General features: G+C 53.1%; 1 protein-coding gene across 1 annotated transcript in view; it reads left to right on the top strand.

The window, feature by feature from the left end:
- Positions 1 to 320: 320 nt before the first annotated feature.
- LOC308252209 (complement C3-like) overlaps positions 321 to 9,766 on the top strand; it is a 33,101-nt gene continuing 23,655 nt past the window's right edge. The window contains exons 1-16 of the mRNA XM_080676424.1: positions 321 to 560; positions 1,315 to 1,507; positions 2,337 to 2,502; positions 2,599 to 2,669; positions 5,480 to 5,574; positions 5,675 to 5,757; positions 5,860 to 5,950; positions 6,400 to 6,502; positions 6,622 to 6,751; positions 6,975 to 7,090; positions 7,183 to 7,332; positions 7,776 to 7,985; positions 8,115 to 8,318; positions 8,681 to 8,842; positions 9,228 to 9,357; positions 9,602 to 9,673. Coding sequence (XP_080532550.1) covers positions 487 to 560; positions 1,315 to 1,507; positions 2,337 to 2,502; positions 2,599 to 2,669; positions 5,480 to 5,574; positions 5,675 to 5,757; positions 5,860 to 5,950; positions 6,400 to 6,502; positions 6,622 to 6,751; positions 6,975 to 7,090; positions 7,183 to 7,332; positions 7,776 to 7,985; positions 8,115 to 8,318; positions 8,681 to 8,842; positions 9,228 to 9,357; positions 9,602 to 9,673 — 2,050 coding nt within the window. The 5' untranslated portion in view covers positions 321 to 486. The remainder of the gene's footprint in view (positions 561 to 1,314; positions 1,508 to 2,336; positions 2,503 to 2,598; positions 2,670 to 5,479; positions 5,575 to 5,674; positions 5,758 to 5,859; positions 5,951 to 6,399; positions 6,503 to 6,621; positions 6,752 to 6,974; positions 7,091 to 7,182; positions 7,333 to 7,775; positions 7,986 to 8,114; positions 8,319 to 8,680; positions 8,843 to 9,227; positions 9,358 to 9,601; positions 9,674 to 9,766) is intronic.

Below are 9,766 nucleotides of genomic sequence, written 5' to 3'. Positions count from 1 at the left end.
ACTCTACCTCAGCATGGAAGACCCTGAAAGTAGACTCCTAGGGAGGGTTTGGTTAATAAGTGCATGGACAAAACTGGACTGGGTCATGCCCAGATGTCTGAGGTGGAGGGGGGGTCCCTTGAACTCAGATTTCCTCCACTACAATGTGTGTGTAACAGGAAATCTCCCTGTTCACCCCTGGCCTTACCCCTGAGGAAGGCCAGGGCAGGGGGCACTTGTGCTCCTGTTGGAGGAGGACATGCCCTCAGGTTATTTACCCCAGGACTTGCTGGCCCAGGGAATTTAAAAACTTAGGAAACGTTATTGAGAAATCTGGGGCAGCCCCAGGGAGGGGAGAGGCCATGGGGAGCAGAGGGCTGGGCTGAGTGGGGGGAAGGCTGGAGCCAGATAAAAGGAGGCCTCCAGCAGCCTCTGCTCAGTCCTCCCTGTCCTCTCCCTCCAACCCTCAGTCCCTCTGTCCCTCTGTCCCTCCACTGTCCCTGTACCATGGGGCCTGCCTCAGGTCCCAGCCTCCTGCTCCTGCTGCTGAGCAGTCTCCCCCTGGCCCTGGGGGACCCCATGTGAGTAGTCATGACCCTAACCCTAGCGAGGCAACTTCTGAGGTGGAGTGGGCATTTGTGGGTTCAGGTCCTTGTAGAATTCAGGGTGCATCATGCCAGAGGAGGAGGAGTTAGTGGGGAGGAATGCTCATAAATGGGGCTGCCTGTGACTTTGAGAGTTTATGGGTTGGGTGTTTGTGAAATTCAGGCATTGTGCAGAGGGTGTGTGTGGATGTTTATGAAACTGGGGGTCTGCAGGTTTAGGGTGCATATGGTATTTGCTGATTCTGTGGATGCGGTGGTTTGACTTTACATGATTTGGGAGTTTGCAGTTTTAGGATTTACGGGTTTCAGTGTGTGTAGAGCTGTGGCGTGGGGTTATGTCAGCTAGGGTGGGGGTGGATTTAGTTGTATTTATAGGCGTGGGTGATAAAGGTTTGGGTAGAGGCTTGGGGTGTTCAAGGATTTGGGGTTCAAAGATTTGGTCCATGTGAGTTTGGGTATGTATATTTGGGGTGCCTGAGAGTTTGGGTGTTTGAAGATTTAGGAATCATGGTTTCAGGAGTATGTATGTGGGTTCCCCAACTGTGGGTTTGGAAATCTAGATAATTGGGGGTCTTGCTGGTTCTGGTTTGGAGGTTCAGGGGTTGATGAGACCTATAGCTCCTGAGCCATTGCTGGTTCCTGGGTCCCCTCCAGGACCAGGGACTGGGGAGACCCCAGCGGGGGCTGGAATGTCAGTTCCCTGGGATGACCCTGCGCACTCCTCCCACAGGTTCTCCATAATCACCCCCAACATCCTGCGGCTGGAGAACGAGGAGACAGTGGTGCTGGAGGCCCACGATGGGACAGGTAACATTCCTGTCAAGGTTACAGTACATGACTTCCCAGGCAAGAAGCAGGTGCTGTCCAGCGAGGACACCATTCTGAACAGCGCCAATGGCTACCTGAGCACAGTCACCATCAAGGTGGGTGCTCACTGGAACTGCCCCCATTGGGTCTTTCCCCATTCCAATGCCTAGCCTATGAGCCCTGCCCCTTCCTCAGCCCTTCCCTTTTTAAAAATTCTGATGAGAATGTTTTCACCAATAGGAAAGGAGAGAGAGAGAAAGAGAGAGAGAGAGAGAGAGAGAGAGAGAGAGAGAGAGAGAGAGAGAGAAACATCGATGTGAGAGAGAAACATGATCATTTGCCTCCAGTACACACCCAGGCTGGGGAATCAAACCTGAAACCCAGGTATGTGCCTGATCAGGAATTAAACCGTGACCCCTTTTGTTGCACAGGTCCAAGCTCCAACCAACTGAGCCACAGCAGCCAGGGCAGCCCTTCCCCTCTTTAATTCTCCTCCCCATTTGGGCCCCTCCTTTTATTGGCCCCACCCCTTCTAAGGCCCTCCCTCATCCTGAGTCCCTTCCCTTACAAGCCAACAATCTGTGCCCCTCCTTTCCATGCCCTTTCCCCTCCAAGCCCTCTCTTCCTTCAAGCCCCTCTCCTCTCCGACTCTCCTCCCCTTTCTGAGCCCAGTCTACTACGGAGCCCTCCATCCTCTGAGCCCCCTCTCTGATCCCCCTTTCCATTCCTCTCTCTGACCCTTAGCCTGTCTCTTGGCCTTGCCCCCTCGCTGAGTTCCCCCCTCTCCCCAAACCCGGGCAAACCAGAGAGACCAGGCCGGAGTGAGGGGCAGGCTCTGTTGTGAGGAGGGGCAGATGTGGACCCAGCTGAAGGCCCAGAGGTTGGACGGTGGGCAAGGGGCCCTGGGGCAGACCCCTCCTCACGCCCTCCCGGATCCATGCCTAGATCCCGGCCAGCAAGGAGTTAAAATCACAGAAGGGGAACAAGTTTGTGACTGTCCAGGCGGTCTTTGGGAATGCTCCGCCGGTGGAGAAGGTGGTGCTAGTCAGCTTTCAGAGCGGCTATCTCTTCATCCAGACGGACAAGACCATCTACACCCCAGGCTCCACGGGTAAGGGGCTGGTGGGTGGCTCCGAGGGCTGGGGCTGGGTCATCGGGAGGGGCAGGGCCTCACTGAGCTGTCCCTTTCTCTCCCGCCACCTCCCAGTCCTCTATCGGATCTTCACTGTGGACAATGAGCTGCTGCCTGTGGGCCGGACAGTTATCGTCAGCATTGAGGTACCAGGCAGCCGGGCCCCCAGACACACTTGGGGCAGAGACCCAAGGAGAGACTAAGAGAGAGTTTGAGATAGAGAAAGAGACACCAGGAAAGACCCTAAGGCAAGCATGTCAAACTCAAAGGCTAACACGGGCCAAATAAACAAGGTGTAAGTTATGCGGGCCGCAAAAAAAACAAAAGCTTTCCCTAACTGGTTTGGCTCAGTGGATAGAGCGTTAGCCTGTGGACTGAAAGGTCCCAGGTTCGATTTTGGTGAAGGGCATTGTACCTTGCTTGAGGGCACAACACCAGTAGGAGGTGTGCCGGAGGCGGCTGATCGATTTTTCTAACTCTCTATTCCTCTCCCTTCCTCTCTGTAAAAAAATCAATAAAATATGTTTTTTTTAAAAAAGCTTTAATTTTCATAGAAATGTAGGTTTATTTTAAGAGACATGCTGAATACAAATGGCTGAAATTAATGAGGAATCATTAACATAAAATAAGAGAACATTTTAATAAAAATTAATATTTTTTCTTGAACATTAACTTACCAGATACTGAATAACTGCACAAGTTAATAAGCATAACGCAAATAAACCTATTTTTCTTGTTCTCCGAAAGCGAAATATTTCCTGTTGTGCACACCAAACAAGTCAGTCCAAGACTAATGGCATGGCAATCAGCTGCTAAAATATTCGCTGCTAGTATTAGTGGAGAAAAGGGGTGCGCCTGCAGGTAAGACGGGCAAGGGAAATGAATGCAACACGATTATAATTAGTTATTAGCGAATGTTGTTGTTCGTTATTAATAATTATGTATAAAAATATTGTAAAAATCAAGTTAAGAAATTTTTATTAAAACGTTTCTTACATACCGTTATATTGGCTGGGCCACAAAATTATTCCTTATGGGCCACACATGGCCTGCAGGCCGAGAGTTTGACATGCTTGCCCTAAAGCAAAGAAATATAGTGAGGCACAAACACAGAGGCCTAGAAGTGGGCGGGGACCCATGGGGCAATGCTGGCACCTGTGAATTCCACCTCCAGATAAACCGCTGGTCCCTGTGACTCTGGCCAGGTCTCTCACCTTCCCGAGCCTAAGTTTTCTCTTCTGAAGATTGGAGTAATTCCATAATGCTGTGTAGTAGTCTGTTCCGCCTACTGAGCCTGGAGGCACCTGTGAGCACCTGAGTCTGGGCCAGCCCCTCCTCTGCTCACAGCTCTCCAGGACTCCTCCTTCCCTCCAGATAAAAGCTCAAGGCCTGGCTCAGTGGTTGAGTATCTACCTATGAACCAAGAGGTCAAGGTTGGATTCCAGTCAGGGCACATGACCAGGTTGCAGGCTAGATCCCCAGTGTGGGGCATGCAGGAGGCAACCAATCAGTGATTCTCTCTCATCATTGATGTTTCTCTCACTCTCTTCCTCTCCCTTCCTCTCTGAAATCAATAATACATATATATGAAAAAACAAAACAACTGAAGTCCTCCCCGTGACCTACAAGGCCCTGAATGACCTCCCGTGTCTCTTTCCTGCCCTCACCTCCTCCCACTGTCCCTCTCACTCACTCTATTCCAGCCACATAGGCCTCTTCCCTGTTCCTCTGACACACGAGGCAGAGTCTCCTGCCCCAGGGCCTTTGCACTGGTTTTTTTTTCTGCCTAGAAAACAATCTTCCTCCAAATATGCACACTACTTGCCCCTTATCTCCTTCAAGACTTTGCTCAGATGTCACCACTGCCCCAATGTTACGTGAGGCCTTTCTGAGCACCTGCAATTTGCAAACCACAACCATTCACACATGCACTTCAATCTCTCTTCCTACCATGCTTTTGGTATCCTGTAAATTGGATTTATTCATTTATTAATTGCCCCCTCCACTAACCTCTGTGGAACCTCAATTCCCTACAGGAAGAAAGAGGTTTGTTTTTTTTAAATATATTTTTATTGATTTCAGAGAGGAAGGGAGAGGGAGAGAGATAGAAACATCAATGATGAGAGAGAATCATTGATCAGCTGCCTACTGCACGCCCCCTACTGGGGACTGAGCCCGCAACTCGGGCATGTGCCCTTGACCAGAATCAAACCCAGGACCTTCAGTCCACAGGCCGACGCTCTATCCACTGAGCCAAACCGGCCAGGGCTACAGAAAAGAGTTTTTATCTGTTTGTTCAGGGTCTTATTCCTGAATTCAACAAAGTGCTTGGCATATAGTGGGGCTTAATACAAAGTGACTGGAAGAAAGGAGGCAGGGAGGGAGAAAGAAAGAAATGAAATGTCACCTGTGCCAACAGGAGGGCATTATCCACAGTTACCCTGGTTTCTAAGAGAAGGCTGAAAACCAGATTTCTATGTGGTGTCTCCCGATGTTTTACTGTTGACAGAAATGAAATAATATGAGTACAGGAGATTGCTATTCTTGTAGAACAAATGTTGAACGGAGTAATTATGTATGGCTTAGCACAGATCAAATGCTCAGCCCAGGGCCTTGCACAATAGGAGGTAATACATTCTAGGGATTCTTAATATCAGTGGGACACTCATAATGATGAGCTGCTGCTTACATGAACTCTGTCCCCAGCCAGAGGAGCTGTATTTACCTCCTGTTTTTAGATGTGCACATTGAGCACAGAGAAGTTAAGTAACTTGCCCAAGGTCACACAGCTTGTAGGTGGCACAATGGGATCTGAAAGCAGGCTGACCAATTCAGGTCCACGTTCTTAGCCGCTGCTGCTGTAGACATGACAGAGAGAGTGTCCAGACACAGAGAAGGAGAGGGCCAAGGGGCTAAGCTGCTCTGAAGAACCACACCCCTCCCTGTCTATCTACAGACGCCCGAAGGCATTCCCATCAAGCGGGACCCCCTCTCTTCTCAAAACTACTTGGGCATCTTGCCCTTGTCTTGGAATATCCCGGAGCTGGTCAAGTATGTCAGGCCCTCCAGGAGTGGGTTTGGGGCTCCCCTATCTCAGAAGGAGTGGGGGGCTGCCAGGTCTGAGCAGATCACTCTCCTGCCTTCCCCACAGCATGGGGCAGTGGAAGATACGAGCCCACTATGAAGATTCGCCACAGCAGGTCTTCTCGGCTGAGTTTGAGGTGAAGGAATATGGTAAGAGAAGGAGGGAGCCAGGTTGTGGGCCCCATAATGCTGGCCCCTCACCAGTGCTGGCCCCTCACCAGTGCTGTCTCCCTCTCCATCCCCCGCACCCAGTGCTGCCTAGTTTTGAGGTCCAAGTGGAGCCTGTAGAGAAATTCTACTACATTGATGACCCTAAGGGCCTTGAGGTCTCCATTACAGCCAGGTGAGGAACCAGGTGAGGGGTCAGGTGAGGGGTCAGGTGAGGACCAGGTAAGGGGTCAGGTGAGAGGCCAGGTGAGGGACCAAGTGAGGAATCAGGTGGGACCAGATAAGGGGCTAGGTGAGAACCAGGTGAGGGACCAGGTGAGAACCAGGTGAGGGACCAAGTGAGGGACCAGGTGAGGGGCCAGGTAAGGACCAGGTGAGGGGCCAGGTGAGGAGTCACGTGAGGGACCAGGTGAGAGGCTGAGAGGCTAGGTGAGGGGTCATGTGAGAGGCCAGGTGAGGGCCTGGGTAAGGGACCAAGTGAGGAATCGGGTGGGACCAGATAAGGGGCCTGCTGAGGGTGAGGTGAGGGGCTGGGGATTCTGGGTCCTCTCCATGGCCAGTGGAAGTCTGGGGGGTGACTCAGCTTTTCAGGAGGGAAAATCTGAGACTCTCCTCTCTGCACAGGTTCTTGTACGGGAAGAATGTGGATGGAATGGCCTTCGTCATCTTTGGGGTCCAGGATGGTGACCAGAGGATTTCACTGTCCCAGTCACTCACCCGTGTTGTGGTACCTACCAGGGGCCCCCAGAGCTTCCTCCACTCTGAACCCTTCCCTCTCACTCTTTGAATCCCCTCCCCTCTCCCCCCTGAGTCCCTCCCCCTCTGAGCCCTCATTCCCTATCCCAGATCGAGGAAGGCACTGGAGAGGCTGTGCTGAGCCGAGAGGTCCTGCTGAGTGCGGCCCCGCAGCCCCCAGGAGAAGCTGCCCTAGTGGGAAAGTCATTGTATGTGTCTGTCACCGTCATCCTACACTCAGGTGAGCCTGGGCCGAAGGTGGAGGCTCAGTACCACCACGCAGTCCAGTCTGAGAGGGGAGGCCCAACTGAGGGAGGAGGCCCAGAATGAAGGTAGGATCAGTCCTATGATAGAGGCCCGGTCTGAGGAGGGAGGTCCGATATGAAGGCAGCAGGGTCCAATGCGGGGGAAGCCTGGCCCTGAAGGATGGCCCAGGAGCATATACTCACCGTTGGCTCCCTCAGGCAGCGACATGGTAGAGGCGGAGCGCAGCGGGATCCCCATCGTGACCTCCCCCTACCAGATCCACTTCACCAAGACGCCCAGGTTCTTCAAACCCACCATGCCCTTTGACCTCATGGTGAGACCCAGGGCAAGGTTGAACCCCACTCCTGAGCACTGGCCACGTCTCTGTGTCTGCTGAACCCCCTTCACCGTTCCCTGCACCCACAGGTGTATGTGACGAACCCCGATGGCTCCCCGGCCCCCCACATCCCTGTGGCCACTCAGGGCTCCAATCAAGTGCATTCTGTGACCCGGGATGATGGCCTGGCTAAGCTAACCATCAACACACACAGGAGCCAGAAGCCCCTGTTGATCACTGTGAGTCGGCACCAGCAGCACCCCACCCAGGGAAACAGAGGACTTTATTCGTACAACAGGCTTCTAATGATTGTACAAAGGGGTCTTGTCATGTGCATAGCGGGGGTCCTTTCATTTGCATAAGTGGGTCTTGCCATTCACATAGAGATATTTCATTCGCATAGAGGAGTCTTATCTCCATATTGGAGTCCTGCCTTCTGGGTAGAGGGTCCTCCTGCCATTTATACAGGGCGTCCTGTCAACTGCATGGATGTCTTATAAGGACCCTTGTGATGACATTAGCGCGTCTGGGTAACCTAGAATAGTCTGCCCATGTCCAGATCCTTAACTCCATCCCACCTGCAAAGTCCTTCTTGTCACACAAGCTGCCATATTGCCAGGTGCCGGGGGTTAGGACATGGACATCCCAGGTAGGCAGCATGCCTCCCTGTCTCCCTGCTCAGGTCCGCACAATGAAGGAGGACCTCCCGGAGGGGCGACAGGCTACCAATCAAATGCATGCCCTACCCTACAGTACGATGGGCAACTCCAACAACTACCTGCACCTCTCCGTGCCCGCCACGGAGCTCAAGCCAGGGGACATGCTCAATGTCAACTTTGTCCTGCAAATGGACCCTGGCCAGGATGCCAATGTCCGATACTTTACCTACCTGGTGCGTGGCTTCCTACAACCCCAGGTCTCCCCCCTCCTCACTTCTCCAGCTCTCCAGAGCCCTACCCCATTCCAGATCCCCGATCCTCCCTCCTGCCATCCTGATCCTTATGCCAACCTGTCTCCGAAGGTCATGAACAAGGGGAAGCTGTTGAAGGTGGGACGCCAGGTGCGAGAAGCCGGCCAGGTCCTGGTGGTGCTGCCTCTGACCATCACGACAGAGTTTATTCCTTCCTTCCGCCTGGTGGCCTATTACACGCTGAACAAAGGAGGCCAGAGGGAGGTGGTGGCTGATTCTGTGTGGGTGGATGTCAAGGATTCGTGTGTGGGCACGGTAAGTGTTCCTTAGTCTCTGTGCCCATCTTGTGACTCTCTGCCCGGCCATGGCTTTCTCTGTCTCTGCCTCTCTCTGTACTTCTGAACCCATTTCTCTCCGCTGCTTGTAGAGTTCCTGCCTCTCTCTTCCCCTTTTCCATCTTGTTTTCTTCCCTGTTTTAGTCACAGTATCTCTCTGCCCCCAATTTTCTCTTTCCTTGACTTTCTACCCTATGCTGGTTTTGTGTGTCTCCCTTCTTCTCTCTGTCTCCACCTTTCTCTCCTTCCAGACCAGACCAGGACCCCTTCTGTCCTCTACCGACCAAGGCTGGGGCCCCGCTGGTCTGACTTCTCCCTCCTACCCTCCCCACCTCCTCAAAGCTAGTGGTGAAAAGTGCCATGAAGGATGAAAAGCATCAGCATCTACCTAAAGATCATATATCGCTCAAGATCGAGGGTAACCACGGGGCTCGAGTAGGGCTGGTGGCCGTGGACAAGGGCGTGTTTGTGCTGAACAAGAAGAACAGGTTGACTCAGAAAAAGGTATGTCCCCATGTCACTGAGGTTGGGTAAAAGATGGCAGAGGCAGAGAGATGGCGTTGGGTTGAGGTGGGAATGGCGGTGGGGACAACCAGTGACATGAGGTTGAGTGTGGGTTGAGTGCAGAGGTCATAATGGAAACAGACATGGGGATGGGTTGAAGTTCAAGTTGCAGATGGAAATGTGGATGGACAGGGTCTATGTTGGGGACGGTCATGGTAATGGGCACAGCTCACAGTCCCACCGCAGCACACTCCGATCACCCACCGTGGAGTGTTTGGAGCCCGGTATGAGGACGGTAGTGAGGTTGGGTGGATGTGTTGGTGCGTTGACGTAGGCCCTGCTGGCCTGGCCTCAGCCTGCCCTTGACCCCCTCCCCACCCTGCAGATATGGGACACAGTGGAGAAGGCAGACATTGGCTGCACGCCGGGCAGTGGAAAGAACTATGCAGGTGTCTTTACGGATGCCGGGCTGGTCTTCCAGACCAGCAAAGGCCTACAGACCGAGCAGCGGTCAGGTGAGGAGTCGGCCAGTGGACACCCAGGGAGGGGCAGCGCTTCTACCTCCCCGATAGGATCTGGGACCCTGGTTTCAAGTCCTGCCTCTACCACCAACTAGCAAATCGCTCTCCTCTCTGAGCCTCCGTGTCTACATCTGTTAAATGGGAGCAGTAACACTCCCACCTTGCAGCTACTGTGAGGACTACACCAAGGACAGGCAGTCAGTGCCTAACCCATCTTGTTCGTCCACCTGCCCCTCAGATTTGGCATGCCCGAAACCAGCCACCCGGCGACGCCGCTCCGTGCAGCTCATGGAGAAGAGGAAGGGCAAAGGTGGGAGCCCTCATCCGCCTCCCCCACCCTTGCACCTTGTCCACTGAGATCCCAGCAAAACAGGAGGGGATGGCCTGGACCTGGTCAGGTCCT

The sequence above is a fragment of the Plecotus auritus genome (genome assembly GCF_963455305.1).
Source record: "Plecotus auritus genome assembly, chromosome: 6".
Taxonomy (NCBI): Eukaryota; Metazoa; Chordata; class Mammalia; order Chiroptera; family Vespertilionidae; genus Plecotus; species Plecotus auritus.
Note: the sequence above shows the minus strand (reverse complement) of the source record. Positions and strands in the feature narration are given on the sequence as shown.